The following is an 18,902-nucleotide window of genomic DNA, read 5'->3' as shown; positions in this document are numbered from 1 at the left end:
ACTGCACAAATAGACGGCGCTAGCTTTTACGCTCGTATACTAAATCATAACCAGTAAGTTACGTCCGAGTTAAATACATACCTTTTTCATATTCTTCATTTTACAAAGTGACTGGTTTCCATAAGAGAACGGATATCACGCCAAATTCACCGTGAATAAAATGGCGAGAATCCTAGAATACGGTGTTACCGATACCGTATTGAGTCTTCCATTCTTTACTCAGACCACAACGCGATTAGTGCGAAAATTTTAAAGCGTTTAAAAAAAAGAAATTGTGACGAGTCTCGCAGGCTTTGTTCAACAACCGGTGGTCTGACTCAGGTGCACTGCCCCTGGGGAACCAACGATGTCGAAATATATAGAGGAGTGTACGTAATGAAGCAGCACGGGACTGCAGATATTACAAGATAGGTGGTCTCCAAGGAGCAATGCACAACAACACACCTGAGCTAACTACTGAAACTGTCACTTGATGTTGGTGGAACGCCTTGGAAAGTGTCGCAAATAAAAAAAATTACATTAGGGACTGATTCGTTGTAGTTTTATGTATATTTTAACACAGTCAGGGAAACAACGTACCAAACACGTGCTTGCGTAAATTGTGATGCCCGAACAATCAGAATGATCAACACAGCAATGTCCTAATATGTATATATAGCTAATGGTTACGTTATTTGGGACGCAGCCCCAGTCTGCGCACAGTAAGCGCCTATCATTGTACGCGCAGCATATGGCAGTCAACTACAGAAGAAAAAAAGGTGGTGGGGTGGGGTGGGGTGGGGGGGGGGAGAGTTGCATGCAGGAAAAGCCCCTTCCGTAGTGCTGTAAACAACAGTCGACTGAACATCCGGCACAGCTGTCATGCCACATCGTTCACCCGTAAAATACGGGTTTGCCAACGTCGCTGGAAAGATTTTGTAAGAGAACAGGGACAAATGTATGTGTTTTAAAATCTTCACAGACATTTCGGTGGTATCTGCAACAAAGACGTATAAAGCTAGACACGAAAGCAATCCGTGCAATTTGCCCCATACTAAGAAATGTTATGATTGTCTGGACGTATTAAAGTTAGAAATGGAGACTCACCTTGAAGCATCTATTTAGAGTTCTAAAACATAGGCCACCTCCTACTTGCAAGACTCAAGTATTTGATACATAACTGAATAGTAGTGCAGCATATATATGCAAGGGAGTTGAGTTAAAAACATTAGTTCTATTCCTAAGAGTCCACTTCAGAGATACAGAATCGCCAGAGAATGATGTAGCACTGAAGGTATGGTGCAGATTCGCCAAGACAAATAACACACAATACAAGAATTTTAGTCTCTGGTCACAGTTCTGTGTAAACGTCGTTACGACATGATAGGAAAATGTTTGTCGAAAGAAATTTCCGAATTTTGTTGCAATGGGGAGTTGAGATATTTCATCTGTCACCAATTTCTTTCGTCAAGTGTATACATATACGGCAGCGGATCGACGCAGTGGTCTGTTCTTTCTGACATGCATGCCGTAAGAACTGACACTATACCTTTTTAATGATAGTAAAGTGTCAAGCTAGGTGCTGTGGCAAGTGATTCTTTATACTGAACAATCTGTTCCGTTGAAAGTGAGGCATCAAGACTAACATCCTTTTATCTACAATGAAAATTGCAACAAAACTGCCCTGGTAAAAAAAAAAGAGGTTTTGATATTCCGAGACAAATCATTCTCTTTGAATACTACGCGCCCAAGAACAGTAATGTAGGAGCCACATAGCTACCTAAATTTATGAAATGCAAATATTGCGCTAATCAGTTAGCAAAGTACAATAAATAAGAACGAGTGAAATGAAATGTGGTGCATAAACACACATTTTTCCCTCTTTGGATTTCAACGACTCACGTATACTGGGGTTGGGCAACAATATGGAAAAACAGCGACGAAGCATGCTTGAATATAAACGAAAATGCTAGCTAGCTAAGCCTGCTGTGTTTGCCTACGAACGGATCCTGTACAATGTCCTAAGTAGGTCGTGTCAGTCGTAGCCTGAACGATTTCTGTACGGTTACTAGTATATTATGCCGGGGCTAAAGGATCTCCAAAGTGGGCAAATTGATGGTGCTCGTAAGTTAAGTCGTATTGTTCACTGTTTCAAGAGGCATCGTATCGAAGCATGCAGGAAAACCGAAAAAAAAAACATCATCCGCAAAGTAACAATGCGGAAGAATGTTTGTGTAGAGTGATCTAGACAGAGGTCACCAAGGATGACTGTGACGAAAGCTAAAACGACGACAGCTGCAAAAGTCACGGCAGAACTACAAGTCGTATTCGCTAACCGTGTCACCACTAAAACAACGCGAATGGGGCTAATAGACGAAAGTCATTAGGTCGGGTCAGTCTTGTTTCACACTATTTACAACACCCGGCAGAGTTTACATCCCACGAGCGAAACCCGGCGTAGGTTCGGTGGTGATATGGGCAGCATCTCGTGGTATTCCATGGGTCCTATAGTTGCCATGTCGCATAACTGACAAGAATTATGTAGGCATTTTGACTGATCTGGTCCATCCCAAAGCATCATGTTTGTTCCCCAATGGTGGTGCTGCGTTCCACGTCGACAGGGTCCCTGTTCACACAGCTCAGATCGTCCAAGAATGGTTTCGTGGGCACGAGGATGAAAGGTCCCATCTCCGCTGACCTTTCACAGTCACTAGATCTCAGTATTATTGAATCTTCATGGTCTAATTTGGAGAGAAAAGGGTGTGCTTGTTATCCATTTCTATCAGCGTTACCTGAACTTGCCGTTATTTCGCAGGAATAATGGTGTTACATACCCTTGAAAACCATACAAGGCCTCTATTTATCCATTCAGTGAAGCTGGGAGCTGTTTCGAACGCCAAAGGGTTTCCTACACCGTACTTGGCATGGCAATGTGTTGCGGTTTTTATGTTCTATACTTCTGTCCAACCATTGTACAGAGATTGTCAGTGTAAGGGTAAGGGTAAATTAATGATGAGTTGTACATCTACAAAAATACATCATTAATCATGCAGAGAAAAATGGGAAGATCACATAGTGAACAGAATTATTGTCGCTTTCTACTTCACTTCATAAAAAAGTCATAGTGCGAACCAACATGAATTGCCACAGATTTATTGTAACTCATTCAATTCTGTAATAACAACGTCAAATAAATCGCTCACAGCCGCCGTACGATTTCACTGACCAATGACATAACATGGAGTGTTACTAAAGCCTGCCCCACCCCTATATCCGAAGACAACAGTTTCTGAGGGAAACCACACGTGGGCTGTGTCATCGTGCAAGAGGACGGCACGAAATTCACTTTAACAGACTATTTGGAGAGTCCGGGTTTACATAGGTCAGCAGTCTTTTGGCGCCAAAAAGCAGCGTGTTCCTCTGTTACCACACCAGGTGTAACGATGTACTACAATCGAGAGAAACAGCCACGGGCGACACCATGGTCAGCGGGAACTGTTGGACTGCGTTGCTCCATCGTTAGTTAACAAACAGCACCAACTGTGTACTTCTGAAATGAAGTTGCACAGAAATTTGCTCACTGCTAAACAAGGGTGATAACTGGAAGAAATTTACAATCATAACGTTAAAAATTTCGTGCCAAATCACACAACGAATTTTTAACTTCTTAGCAGTTCTGTAGGCGTTGCAAATACTTGGTTGCGACAAAAATATCTTCTTCATACTACGAATTGAGTAACAAAATCCAGAATATATGTAGTAACCACATTCGATACAACTTGCGTTCGTCATACAACAATATATCTTTAATTCTAGAAATTTATGTTGGTCTACCTAGCACCCAAGAGTGAAAGTTCATGTCCACCAGTCTACAGGAATGACTCCCGTATGTACAAAAACTAAAATTATCCTATGACTACCAAGAACGAAATACTGAACACGAACTATTCCAGTTTTGAGAATGCACGGTTTGTGATACCGCGGGGCACTGCATGCGATACTGACGCGGTAGACTACATGCCGGAGGCGCAGGACAGCGCGCCAGCAAGAAACCAAAGCAAATAGCCCAGTCCGAGAGCGCAGCGCAGCTGTCGCTGCAACGTGGCAACGGCGCGCCAGCGCAGCCAAGCTCAGACTGGCAGGCGGCGGCGTCCAACGTGGCAACGCTGGACTGTTATATAACCTCTGCGTGCCCACCCGCTTGTTACGTCATCACACATCTATGATCGGACAGTCACGTTTCCTACAACGTGAGAATAGATCGGTCTCATTGATCCCGTTCCGCAAGAGTCCACGCCACACTCGCTAACGGGATGTCGCTGCGCGATAGGTATCAGCGGCGATGAACGTTCTCCTCTGCCATACTGCCGCCTTATATACCCAGCTTTTGCGCGTGTAGGAGACCTGCGACTTAACATCGAAGACATATTCCCGCTGCTGGGAAAGAAATGAATAATGCTTTGTCAACGCTGTATTTTCTTGAAACTTGACGATTGTTGAATAGAGAGCACTTGCCAAACAATCGTAAGAAAATCTACAGGTTTCTCGCAATGTGCAGTTAAATGTGCATCCAATTTCCTAGTAAGATACAAATGATATGATTTTCCAAACGTAATACATCGACTAATATCAACATCTACCGGAAGGCAAAAACCACTGTACCAAACATAGTGTACTACGTACACTCTGCGTTATAAAAAATAAAAACACACTGTGTTATGAAATTCTCAGCTAACAGCTGGTTTTTCCGCTGGATTATTCCGCCAAGAGCGTTAAAAATGACGAACTATACTCAAAGGGTAATGAACTTCTGAGGTCTTACTTGCTTATACACTTTCTTTTTTTTGTTTGCGCGACTATATGACGTTCAGCTTAAGTACATTATATCTGAAAACTTTGTAAAAAGTTTTTACTTATTGAGCACATTACAATTGTACCTTACATTTCGAGTGCCTTCTTCACTAATCAATGCAAAAACGGAAATTAGCTGAATAAATCAAGAGCTACACGCATGTAATTCAGCAATTCAGAAGGAGACATGAGTTTGTCAAGTCTACGACATGGACACTTGAAACTTACCTCAAGTTCGAACTGTAAAAGGACATGGAAAAGTAATCGAACGCTCCTTGCGAAAAACTTGTCATAACCAATTTAAAGATACCACGGATAACCTAAACCTGGGGAATGTGAGCGGATTTTCGCCACAAATCTCTTGAACGTGAAACCAGTGCGAGCCACATCCCACTCGAACGCGAGTCTACTACCTTGATTACTGCGTTACGAATCCAGTAAATCGCTCTGCTACCAACCCTCGCCACAAATTAGTTGAAAATAGGGTACACACGGAAGTAACTGTCACTGAACAAGTTTTGTAGTCTAGTTATATCACACCCGCGCAACAGTCCACACTTCAGATGTTGTGGGACAGTATTTCCTCAGCTCTTGCCCGGATACACTGGAGAAAAACGTGGTGCAACGTTACTTTCGTTCTGAGCACCACTCTACAGTGTTGTTTCTGAATACTACTGTGACAGGTCGAAGGAGGGATGGTTGGTTACTGGAACTCATCTACCTCAAAGGCCTGACTGCAGCTGGAGTGTAGCCGTTCTATCCGCCGCGGCACTAGTAGCTGCAGGGACGACGGATACCTCGTCCCGGTTGCCTTTCAACTACGGGAAAGACCCCCGGCACTCATTTTGACAACGGACCATGAGGACCCGGATGAAAGTTCCCGGCACCTCCAGGGCAGGGGTCTAGTTTTTTAGGCGACAGGCAAGCACGCTCACAGATACATGAGTTATGCCAACTTACGACAAGCAAATCGATGTAAGCAGAGCATTGTCTTCTACAGGGATACACTGACGTCACTATGATGTCACTTTGGCAAACCTGTAAAAACCTATATTGTATAACCAAGTTGCCGCCTCCGTGGGCTGGTGGTTGGTGTCGCCACCAACTGATGAGTAGGCCCCGGGTTCGATTTCATGTGACAACCTCGGATTTTTCTGTGGTGGAATGGTTAACTCGGTATCATGAGGCCAAATAATACGCTAACTGATTAAACTGGAAAACTGGCATTCAAGAAGTTGAGAGGCGACATATAAAAGGATTTACGCAGAAACAGAAGTACAACTTCCATCAGCTATGACCGCTATAGTACGGCATTTACAGTGATGACCAGTTTCAGCAAACTACAGCGACCTTGGCTGTTTGCATTGTACTTCTGTGTCCACATTACTTCATATCGCCTCCTAACTTGATAATGTCAAGCATATAGATAAAAGGTCATTATCTGCATCAAAACCCGACGACAGTAAATTAGGACCATCAAACTATATGCAGCAGGTAAACCTGTTTTGGTGTAAAAACATTTAACAGCTACAAATGCATGTTGGTTAAGCTCGTTGCACGTGTCTCGTAAACCCTTATATGATTTGTGGCCAATACCGATGAGCTATTTACACAACACTGTCATCGAAATTAACTTTCTTCAATTGCACAGACTCGTTTGTTTTTTTTTTTTATCTTCGGTCCAAAGAGTTGCTAGATGCATCTTTTCACGTTGGACGTTTACTGTCGCAATAATCGTTGATGCCACTCATGCAGTCAGATTTACAACTTTTTATAACGGGACAATCGCTGTACTTTCAAGGAAGAATGAGTCACACATCACTTGAAACCACATGCACTAGCTTCAATCGGCAACTATTCCACAAGTGTGTGTATTCATCCGTCTCTAGTAACTGGACGTCTTCTGCTCCTCAGTGGCGATCGAACAACATTTTAATCGAACTGTGGCCAGTTTTACATAGGTGTCCGATAATTCATCAACTGTTAATGACGGAGAAACGCCAGCAATGGCAGGCACGGCTTAACAGTGTCTGCTCCGGATGCCCTCGATTCGGTAGCCTCACCTGCCACAGGAGCCAGTCACGGAGCAGCAGGCGTGTGACCTCCTTAGATCCGGTTAAGTGGGCGCCATTGTTCACCAACGGCGCGTAGGCGTCCACAGCGGGGCACGACAAGAAAACCGGCAACATGAGGCCAGGTTCTACTATACAAAAGTCGTCTGTAGCAACATCAACGTTAAAGAAAATTTGAAAAATCTCCTGGGAGTGTTGTTGCGGCTTTTACAAAGAGATGAAAGACAGCGTACAATACCGGGTAATAAACATGGTTTGGCACATACGTTACGAATGAGAAATACTGTATTCCTTGTATTTTATAGCTCCTTTGGTTACGAAAGATAAAACTGAACACATGAAAAAGATACATCCTCAGAACCAACCACAGACACTAGCAGAAGGTGAATAATTCACTACATAAGCCATCTGCAATTCCAAAAACCACTCGTTATTCTGTTTACTTGTTAATTGTCATTTGGGTTCGTTAATTTTCTCAGCACAGCGATTTACATTTCTTCCCAATTTCGCACCAAAAATGTTGGGGTATTATGCACGGAATTTGCATTCAGCAGTATTGGTTTGACTTTCCTTTGAATATGACACAGCATCTTCTCTTGCCCATGCTTACCCAACAAAGTAGAGTAATTTATGAAATATACAGTAAACTACTTGATGAGAACACTACTGTGTACATGTGGTGGATGGCAACACGGTGATGTTCAAATATGGATACATAGTATGACAAGCTTATGATCAGCACCTCACCGAAAGTTCGAATTCCAAAAGGTCATTAATGGCCACATGATTAGAAACTGAAGAATACTTTCTAACAGACAGTTACAGGATAGTTGGGACTATTTCAGCACAACGAGTTGTATAGTAGGGGGCGAGCAAATGGATTATTAGTGACAGAGGCAATGAAAGGAAAACGGAAACGGCATTCAGAATTCGGCTAAAATCTTAGTTTACACAAGTGGAAAACGAAAATCAGGACGAATATGTGCGTAATCACGCAATGGTCTGGGATAATTTACGGCCTATGCAATGGGTTCGTGCAGTCGGTTTGATATTGTGTCCTAAAGATGGGCACTAGTCTGTAGTAACCAGTTAAGTGGAAAAAATACACACCGCTCAAAAAATGGCGTGATTCGTATCGAGAAATTGGCTCGAAATACAGACCGGTCGCAACTTGGTACGATTCGTATCGAGAAATTGCCGGTGTGGCTGGACTTGGAGGGTAACAGAGCGTGGCGAATACCCGTCACGGACGTGAGTCCAGTCCGGAGCCAACGCAGCTGAAACATAAAAGGAAAGCAAGCGACTAGGAAGTAATAACCAAACGGTTTAGGCTACTGTGAACAATGCAACCAAATGGAGTGGCGAGCGAAAACGCACGTAACTGAAACTCTTAATACTGACCCAGGTAGCCTAATGAGTTCCGAATCATGTAAAATGCTACTCGTTTGCACGCATTTACTAATAATAAGTGTGATTTGCTGATATCGGTTGTTTCCGTGTCTCTGCTCTGCAAATGAAAATACAAAGTTCTTTTAACGTCACTACTACTCCTTCAAAACGTGCTTGCCTGTAAAAGATGCAAGACAGTGCTGATATAACGTTTGGCACTGTTCACCATACCTCGTGGTTATGGTTATTAAAAAATGTACGTACACTTCACAACAGGGAAACTTGGGGCATTACCTCGACTCAGAGGTACTGTTTACCAAAAATCTGAGTATGTCCTTGAGTCGTGATCAGAGGATTCAAAAAACTATAAGGGTGCCTATAACGCAGAAGCACTGTTTAATGAAAATCTGAAAATGTCCTAGAGACATGATGAGATGATAAAAAATTATAAGGATGCCTATAAAGCAACTGTCCTGGTCCTCGTCACGTTTTGGTACAAAAATTCACTTTTCTGGCAGGTTTACACTCCGTTGCTATTTATAGTCTATGCTAAATCTGAAATGCCTTCATGGAAGATAATGTCTTATCTGAAGTGAAGAAATTCATACAAGATACCTTTACTGCGAAGTTAAGTGACACTTTCAAACCACTCCTAAACATTGAAACTGGGTATTGATGATCGCTGATTTGTCTTACCAGCGTAATATCAACAAAAATTTCGTACTAGGGGTAGAAAAAAAGCAATGAAGTACAAACTAGATACGGTTTTGTGGGTAACCAACGGAACTGAGGTAGTCGCTACTGACTGCTAAACAAAACACACACTATCGATTATGGATACTCGCTGCAACAATTAATGGTAAGTGGTGCCAAAGTTTGTATCTAACTACCAGGGCAAAATCGTATACTTAAACTGAAGACATCTGCGAATCGCTCAAGCAACAAGACCACTAACTGCTCCAAAAATACACACTATCGATTATGGATACTCGCTGCAACAATTAATGGTAAGTGGTACCAAAGTTTGTATCTAACTACCAGGGCAAAATCGTATACTTAAACTGAAGACATCTGCGAATCGCTCAAGCAACAAGACCACTAACTGCTCCAAAAATAGTATTCCTCTGAAACGTAATTATCTTAAATAATCACTGAAAATCAGACTTGTGAATCTACTATTTTATAAATACTATGCGTGAGTCCACACTAAACTTATCTGGTTTCACTGTTTTACATTTTACAAACTTTTTACAACTGGTGAACTACAGTCCTTAAAATAATACTACGGCAAAGCGATTCCCATTTGATCAGTAAATTTTTGTGTTATGGATTGGAACCCTTTCTAGAAAGCCCTCAGTGTTAATGGAGTCTTTGTATGATATGAATATAAAGTGTGATAAAAGAAACTAAAATACAAATTCAGTGGAAACAGATTCCAATATAACATAAGAGCGTGACAAATTAAGTCACTGAATACCATGATAAACATCCCGCCACTACGAAATGCCTACACCAAACTAAAGAATTAGACGAAAGACGTTATACGCGCAAATATGGTATTGCGTTCTTGGCCTATTACTCAGACTTACTCAACAATCTATCCTAATGAGTACAATTCAATCAGTAACCAAACCATGGCGTGACATACAGATAAAAATTTGTCAGGAATGAAACTCACGTTGTCAGACACAAATATTGCATTTACCACCAACAGACAAAGTCCATGAACTCCGGGGTTCGTTAGCACGCAAATATTGTACTCAATTGTGCGAAAATGTGCACTATGCAAAATACCATAAACATGAAATTAATCAATAGACATATCAAAAGATGCCTTACTAATATGTGCTCACAAATACCGTATTCCAGAACAATAAATAACCATAGCGTTCGTAAATGAAAAGATGAAATTATTTTCTGTTAAGGGAACTGGACAAGTAGTAGGGCATGTAGCAAATCGTCTCCAAAGAGATACGCAATATTTCACATTTAACTATTTCAGCTTCTTAAATCTCATACCAAAATTTAGAAGAAACGTTTACAAATAGGTTGTCACTCGGTATTTATCCAGTATAGCTTACAGAGACCCATTTGACGTGTGTGTGAACACTAAGCCTATGCAGTTTTCTATTTGCAAATTTTGTCTGTAATTCATTTGTACTTTGCGTTCGTTCATAGGCAACTACCACATTGTAGAAAAGTAATGATACACGCTGCGAATAACTGGTGTGTACTGGCCATAACCTGTTTGCCACGAACAATGTCTTGGTGGCAGCAGCATACTCTTCGGTCTAAAAGTTAAAAGAGTAACAACAACTTACTGCGCGCTTACAGTGTAGATGAGTGTCACTTGACAAAATTATGTTCATTAGTCTTACCCCTACCAAATATAACTGTGGGCAATCTTTAAACACGCAGACAAAATAATATTTACAAATAGTCTCACGTAAGCAACTGCAAATTTAAGCCACCAAAGTTCACTATGCATCTTGCTTCTACAAAATCACTCACAAAATTACTTCTGGTTATTTGCGGGATGCTTTACAACATTCTCCCGGTTTATAATGGTCGAGAGAAATAGCATATATTAAAAATTTCAACAAACATAGAACACCATAACAAAGTTACCAGTTTAGTAAACAAAACTCATTTAGAAAGTTACAGTCTGTACAAAATGTGAACCTCACGTACTTCGGCCTATGGCGTAGATACGGCAAACCATCTTTACGATATGATTTCCGCTACTATGGCTGCCTTCACTGAACTTTTGAAGGAATACTCGATACGTGATCTAAATAAAGCAAGTACGGCTTGGCTACTAAGAACCAATGAAGAAGACATTTAAGTTTTTATCTTAAAATTTCCACGTGTTTTGTGTAAAGTGCGCGCAACACTTATGTGGATTCGTCGTAGTCACTTCAGAAACAACCTAATCTCTGTGGCCATGTTTCAATATATATCGCGAAACGCACATGAACTGCCTTACATATCTGAATCGTCGTATTCTAAATCAATCTATGATAAATGTCACTTATTCAATAATGAATTTCTATTTGCGAAAACTAGCTCGATCTTAAAAGAAACACACATAGAAAAATATGACAAAGATGTGTAGGATTGATAATTTGCACGACAGCCTACCACAAAACATTCCACAATATATAAACATTCTATATAAGTAAACTTGACATCGGCAGAAACCCTGATTGTAAACTATATGTTAACCATATCTTCCTATACAGTTTCAAACATTGCTCGCTACTAAATAAAGGAATACATAACACCACTAAGAGAGAGAGAGAGAGAGAGAGAGAGAGAGAGAGAGAAATCACGACATAGTGTTACAAAAATTATAACTGCTAAATACTTGACTACCAAATATTGATTATTATGAAGAAGCATAAGCTGTTTGAATATAATACCCCCTTGCCTCTAATTCACCAAGCAATGATGCATGACAGTTTTTAAAAGAAATGATAGCAGAAAGGGGAGGGAGTGGTGATTTACACAGTGGGCGGCACATCAGATATGCTGAAAATCTAAACGAATACACCAGACCACTGACATATATGTAATGTGTATACATGACGTGGACAGGTCGCATTTCGATGAATAGTTAACACGCTAATTTCAAAAAAAGGACCTGACAATTCCTTCACAATTTACAGAGTGACAGCTACTACGAATAAACACCATTAACCTGAAAGCTAAGATTAGTTAAATGTATCTACTATGTTGCTGCCATATCTGCATCCGATCTTCGGGCTTTCCGCATTCGAGAGCTACAGCGCCCCCACCATACTACGTCATACATGTTTGCCGCCTCCTCTGTATCACTTTCAAAACAAAATTAAAATCACACGCATAACAGTCAGCGGTGTTTAGTCTGATTTTATCCCCTAGTGCTGTGCTTCTGGAATTTCACACTAGCGACTTGTCTTGCACGTTAATAACAAAATGAGAACCACTGAAGAAAGAAACTGTGTAATAAGGTACTACAAACTGTAACAGTATCACTATAGAGAAAATATTGAAATGCGACCTTATACGTAGGTATTGCTCAATCTGAAATTCCACGATTACATACAATTCGAGGAACTAAACACCAAAACAACAGAAGACATTTATAAAGGTGGGGAAGCATGCATTGACGAAACTGTCGTTTCAAAATTAGTTACTACACAAATAACATCATAGACTGAAATAATAAAAAGGAGCAATCCAAAACAAATGATCTGTGTTTATGTTGTTCGTTAGGACTCACGGCGTCCGGAGTAGGCAGGCCTGAGTTCGATGTTCGCTGTCGGAGATTCCGAAGCTGAAAACAACTCACGTCGTGAAACACTGCACACACTGGCACCTTCTAGCACATCCACAACACCATAACAACAAAAAACACCTAAGACAACAACACTCGATGATGCTGATCTGGTATCACCACCATTTTTCCCTTGGCACCAAACAACATACCGTTTAAAATGTTCTCGGATGCGATCCTCACGGATATTCTCCGGCAAATTTCCGACCCACAGATGACGAGTCTCTCTAACCATCTTGCGCTGAACTCTTCATCGGGGAACCTTCACGTAGCTTCTCTCGGCAGGAAAACGTACGCACGAAACATAATAAATCCGGCGATTCCTGCACAACACATTACTGCTGTGGTTCTCCACACTAATCTACAGTTGAGTGACGTCACCGTGGCGGGATCAGAACGAAAACCTTGCTAGGCTCGCCGACTGGGACGCTACGTCGCATTGGCGGGAATGAACTTGCTTCGCGCGAGTTGCGCAGCCGACTGGACGAGTCCACTGCTAGAGTGTCACGGAGGGGAGGCCGCCACCGGGGAAGGAGATCAGATCGGGTCGAATTCAGAGTGCAGAACAGGGCTGTATAGGGAAGCGTCGCTGTGCTGTCCTGTGCTCTGTACAGTAACGTACTTGTTGTCGTTAATCAGTTTTGTTCAACACTTCGTGCTATCATCAATGCAAAACTTGTTTATGCAATGTGGAATTAGAGAATACAACGCTTTTTGTGGTTGCAGTGAAACGATATTTCTCAAAGAGAGGATAAGATCTGGAAGCGTGAATCGGAAGTTCTCTTCGGATTGCCCTGTTATTTACTTGTATTACAGCTGTTTGAACAACGTATTTTAATGACTTAAGCCTGTGCCGTAAACTCTTAATAAAAATGTTTTTGGTTAAAATCATTTAATACTAGCCATCCGAAAAAGCATTTCGTGGTTAGCACATTCTGAACTTTCGTAACGATCCACAAAATGTACGGCTAGAGAAAATTTACTTAACATTGAATTTCCTTTAGAGATTTTGTGTGTTCATTGGTAAGCCGTTAAAAATCTATACATCAGCAGCCATACCCAAAGTCGCTATTTCTATAGTCAACTATATAGACAATTACTTGCAGCACTGTAAGTAAACCTTACGTACAACTACAGAGACACTACACATAATATAGTACTTGTGATTTCTTGCCTAATGGAGCTTTATTTTATTTTTAAAATAAGCCTCTGGAGTTTCATTTGGTTGGTCTAATAGAAACAGTGCTAATACTTAGGTTGAGGGGACAAAATTGATGCATTTCGCGATGAGGAAGTCCATTTGTACGTAGTACACAGAATTACACTGACTGATGCGCACACCTGAAATAAATATGACAATATTTGTACGTCCGGTCGCTTATGACTAATTTGTATGCTTACCCGACGTCTTTCAGTTTGAGTATATGTCGTTGGTGTTTTTTGGTAGAAATTTATTTAGTCTCTTACATTAGCTCGAATCAAGGGAAGAAGGAAAGGGTTAGATACATTTTATTTATTATGAAATTGACCATTTCTGACACCCACTAAAATGCGAGCAAATGCTAGCCCCGCGCGCTCTAGCGGTGCTGCAAGAAACCTCGGTTTTGCATTACAGGTTCAATCATAAGCGTCTTCTCGGTGTGATGTAACAAACCTGATAAATTTACCTTAAGAAATGTTTCAGTAAATTAGAAACGTTACTCTTGAGTTTCAGAAGCTCTAAATTCCACATTTTTCTGAAATCATGCCATCAACGTATCCTGACAATTTTATTTGCGATATGCCCTGAAATAAGTTGTTAATTTCGCGTGCTGCTTCATCGATGGGACTGTGTTTCTTCACACTAGTAACGTTGTTGAAAATGTTTGCCTTTCAGCGGTATATTTACTATTAATAACAATTCAAAATAAATCACGTAACAAAGCAGCATTCAAATCACAGATAATAAAAGAAACACAAGTCTATCACACTTTAGTCCATGAAATTAAAATAAAACACAAACCATCCCATGTCCTTACATGAGAAGGTATGGCTCTCGGAGGTCTCGACCAAAGACATATCCTGTAGATTATGAAAGAATGATCCATTTTCGAATCACTTGTATCGTCTAAAATTTGTCATTGCAACACAGAGCACACAGACACGTGGCAGCCCAACCGCAGTGGACTGATGAGCAAAGGTCCGTAGTTCCGCTGCTTGCCGTCACGGCGCTACTGACCAGATCCTGATGTACAGCTGCGCACGCGGCGTCGTTGCGTCAGACAGCAATGGTGCCAGTTCTTCTGCTGTGAATATAGTGTCAAATAAGTGTCCTGTATTTTACAACGTCGGTAGTTCGAAAATATGTAAAGCTGTTTGGTTTCATATACGACAGTGAGGAACCGCTATTTAAGAAACTACCCAAAGGAGCTGTCCCTGGCGTCTCAGGAAAGGCCCGGTGTAGGTACTGGAATATTAAACTTTCTAGGGGCAACGTTCTCGTTCAGGTTTGCATAGGTTATAACTGAAAATTTTGGAATAATGCGCCGAGTCACTAGATAATTACTAGCTAGCAGTGAATGTCATTCCATCCCATAAATTAAATGCAGCAGTTTCCCACTTCGAAGAATGAGCAAAAAATATTATGACAGATGGTGGATATTAGTTTCATATCGTTTGTAGTCTTAACGTGGCAAAACATGTGTAATTAAGCAGTTTAATGCATTAGCGGCTACAGTATTGTAGTGCTTCACTCGAACTTATCTCTCTTCTCTTTATTCACATAAAATTATATTTTGCCTAGACACGTGTTTTTGTTATTCAGGTGTTCCATAGAGGCATTTCATTATACAGGGATGTATAATTTTCTGCCCCATCAGTATGTTACGTTGGTGTTGAAAGTGTTCAGTATGTTGCGTTTGTGTTGGAAGTGTAGCAACTACATTTACCACTGAACAAACACACCAGTCTAAAACACTTTCGTCCGGCAGGAACTTGGATTATCTTAATGTTAGGAAGTCCCAAGTATCAAGCTCTTTAGATCAGCGTTTACGGTCAGTTATCTAATTTGGACTGTGGAAGGTAAACATACTACGTGGTTGTAGCCTTGCTTAATTTTTTCATCATTTCAGATAAATTTCTATTGCCCGTTTACGTATCATTTATGGACTAACACAACCTGATGATCGTCGCTATTTCAGTTCCGTTGAATAAACACCGATATTTGTACGTTAACAAAATCTCTCGATTTAGATATGGCAATATGTTTGACAGGCATTACCAAGGCACAAACTATAAAGCAAAATAAACGTTTGAAGGCATAAATTCAATTTGTTTCAGGTTAGTATGATTGAATAAGATGGAAACCTGCTGTTATGGCGTTTTTTAGCTCAGTTACACGAACATTAAATAAATATCAAAACGTTAATACAATGCGCATGAATATCATAAAAATCGATCACATTAATTAAATATCTGGGTTTGACTTTACTAGGCGGTGTGAAGTGAAACGAATTAAAACCTAATTGTGGGAAGGGCAAAATGCATTGACAGAATTCAGGAAAATCAGCCTGAGACCCCTAGATCATTTGAAATAAAAGATGGGAATAAAGCCAAGGAATTTAAAGCGGGCAGTTTATTGCATTTGCAAAGATTTCCAGAAAATGTTTCTGCTAAACAGTTTTGGTTAAGGTTAAGGGGCCGGCCGGTGTGGCCGTGCGGTTCTAGGCGCTTCAGTTTGGAACCGCGTGACCGCTAAGGTCGCAGTTTCGAATCCTGCCTCGGGCATGGATGTGTGTGATGTCCTTAGGTTAGTTAGGTTTAAGTAGTTCTAGGGGACTGATGAGCACAGATGTTAAGTCCGATAGTGCTCAGAGCCATTTGAACCATTAAGATTAGGGGCCTAGTGTTTGAGAAGGGCTATAACTATTTCAGTGCTTCAATCATGTATTTCGATTAACATTGTGAAAAAAATGAGATATCGAAGAGATTACGGATGTGCACATTTTAAAATACTCTCCGCCATGCAGTGGCTTGGGGATCTATATTTAATCTAGACTCCGTGTAGAAGCTATTTCTTTAGTAAATAACACTCTTCCTCTCCCCCCTCTTTCGCTCCCCCTCCCTCTTCTGTACCATCATACAGGGGCCATTGTTGCGACGACGAAACAGTGTTCTCTGTGAACGTAACAATAGCTTAGTCAATAACCCTCCTAAAGTGTTGAAGTTAGGACAACATGCAACAACTGTTTTCTTTCTTGTGCTGTATGCTTCTGCACAGACATGTTGGAGGAAGTTCTGCGCAGTTTTCTTTCCGTGCCCTCGATCAGCACTAGAATTTATTCATTGTGGTCAACATTGCTTCATTAACCAGTTTGTCATACATATCCGATTCGTTCCATTCTGGGCTAATCTTTCCACGTCTGCTATACAAACCTAGCTAAGAACAGGTAGATCCACTGAAAAAGAAACACATTCATAGGAGTATCTAGTCGTATTTGTGGTTAGAATGAAACCATCTTCATTGGCAGAAAGCAGCGCGGTATCATAATTTGAGTATGAGCCACACACAGAAATTTGCAGTTGGTCCATGAAAGTGTAATTGGGTTATTACAATCCCTGTTATTCACTGATGTGTTAGCAGGTACAAGATGGTCACTCACACTTTTCGCAGGTTAAGTGTTATCGACTAAATTAGTAAACACAGTAAAACCTGGGTGGAATGTCATCCTGACATGAAGACTGATTCATGGTTTGTAATGTAGTGCAGCACATCAGGAATCTTAAGGACGCAGTTTCTGATTTCACGATAAAGCATCCACAGTTGAAGCTCTTTGCGTTCAAATTATAATGACGATGACGATGAAAACTGTCATCAGACATTTACTATTGGATAAAAGCTCCCCTCCAGTATTTCCTGCGCTCTATGATCTCTAGCTACAAGCGTCCATGTTGTTCCTGCATGTTCTCTAACGTCATCCACCCTACCTCCATTAGGTCGTGGTATCGAGTTTATTTTTTCCTCGAAACCAACTAAGAACTTCCTTGGCCCATCTACAGCCATTCGCTTACATGCATCTTCACCGCATTAATAATTAAGTTATCCATCGTTCCCTTGCCCATTTGTTTGCCTCCCCCCCCCCCCCCCCTCATACTATGCTGGCAAACCAAGCAGACACTCGGTGCGATGGCTGATAGGAGCAACTGTAAAGAAATAAAACCTCGTAGGACCAGTGGGGGGGAAGCTGTGGTACTTTATATTTTAAAATTTTGAAAAAATATTTTATATTTTAGTCTCTTTCCGGATTCTATATGCATGTTTTAAATTTTTCCGTTAAACTTGACCAAAACATTTAAGACTTAGTAGTGATGGGATTTTTCGCAATGAAGGCCACGCTGAATATTTTCAGGTTTAGGACCTACTTTCACCAATCTCTCTTCAAAAAATATGTTTTTAGTAAAAGTTGACAATAAAAGAATTGTGTTGGACATAAAAGTAACTCCTTCTCTCCGGTAATATATGTTACTGGAAAGTGTTGGTATTGCAAGGGTTAATTTTCCCATTTACGGCAACTGCCACCAGCTACCACGCCAAGTGTCAACTTGGTTTGCGCTTTCTGGCGCGAATGGTAATTCGAAACTCGCCACTCCGCATTGTTCACTGAACAACCCTCAGTTTTTAAATGATTTCGCATTAAAATTCCCTTTCTCATTGCCATAGCTCAAAAGCGGTAGTAACTTTTCTTTTCAGACACTTAGTGCGTTTAATATTAAAAATACTGTTTCCCAAAGGCACTACGTACAACTTTTTCCCTTCTGTTGATCTCGTTTGTTGTCCACGCCTGTCTCTTCAAGCGCCCTAAATACGAAACTTAACTGGTTCTGTGACTGCATTTTCTTGTTACATTTTCTGTTCGATGCGTTCTTCGTATATTACTTTAGTCTTATTATTGTTAATTTTCAGGCCTGCTTTCAAAACGACTCTACGTTCTATAATTCGTTATTGACGTTTATGCATTTTGCATCTGATGCAGATAATGTCGTCAGAAAGCGAAGGCTGTTCTGGTATTTGTATTAACGAGTATTTTATCCTTCGTTGTCCTCTTGAAACATCTAGGAGCTCTCAAGAACAACAGGAAACTTTTTGTGATAAATATTTGGACTCCTTTGTTGACTCTTTCTGAATTTCTCCTTTCTCTGTTGAACTCTAGGGGTAGCCAGAACACTGACGTTTGTTTTATTCAGTCTGCTGACACAGATTAATTCAGTCCCATAGATTATTACTTGTTTCTCAATTAAGCTATTAGCACAGAAAT

At 40.7% G+C, this 18,902-nt stretch overlaps 1 protein-coding gene across 1 annotated transcript in view; it reads right to left on the bottom strand.

Annotated features, from left to right (window-relative positions):
* LOC126153873 (protein split ends-like) overlaps window positions 1-12,964 on the bottom strand; it is a 360,157-nt gene extending 347,193 nt beyond the window's left edge. The window contains exon 1 of the mRNA XM_049916099.1: window positions 12,762-12,964. Coding sequence (XP_049772056.1) covers window positions 12,762-12,844 — 83 coding nt within the window. The 5' untranslated portion in view covers window positions 12,845-12,964. The remainder of the gene's footprint in view (window positions 1-12,761) is intronic.
* Between the last annotated feature and the right edge of the window lie 5,938 nt (window positions 12,965-18,902).

Source organism: Schistocerca cancellata, chromosome 2 (assembly GCF_023864275.1).
Source record: "Schistocerca cancellata isolate TAMUIC-IGC-003103 chromosome 2, iqSchCanc2.1, whole genome shotgun sequence".
NCBI classification, from domain to species: Eukaryota; Metazoa; Arthropoda; class Insecta; order Orthoptera; family Acrididae; genus Schistocerca; species Schistocerca cancellata.
The sequence above is the reverse complement of the archived record's forward strand: the minus strand, read 5'-3'. Positions and strand labels throughout refer to the sequence as shown.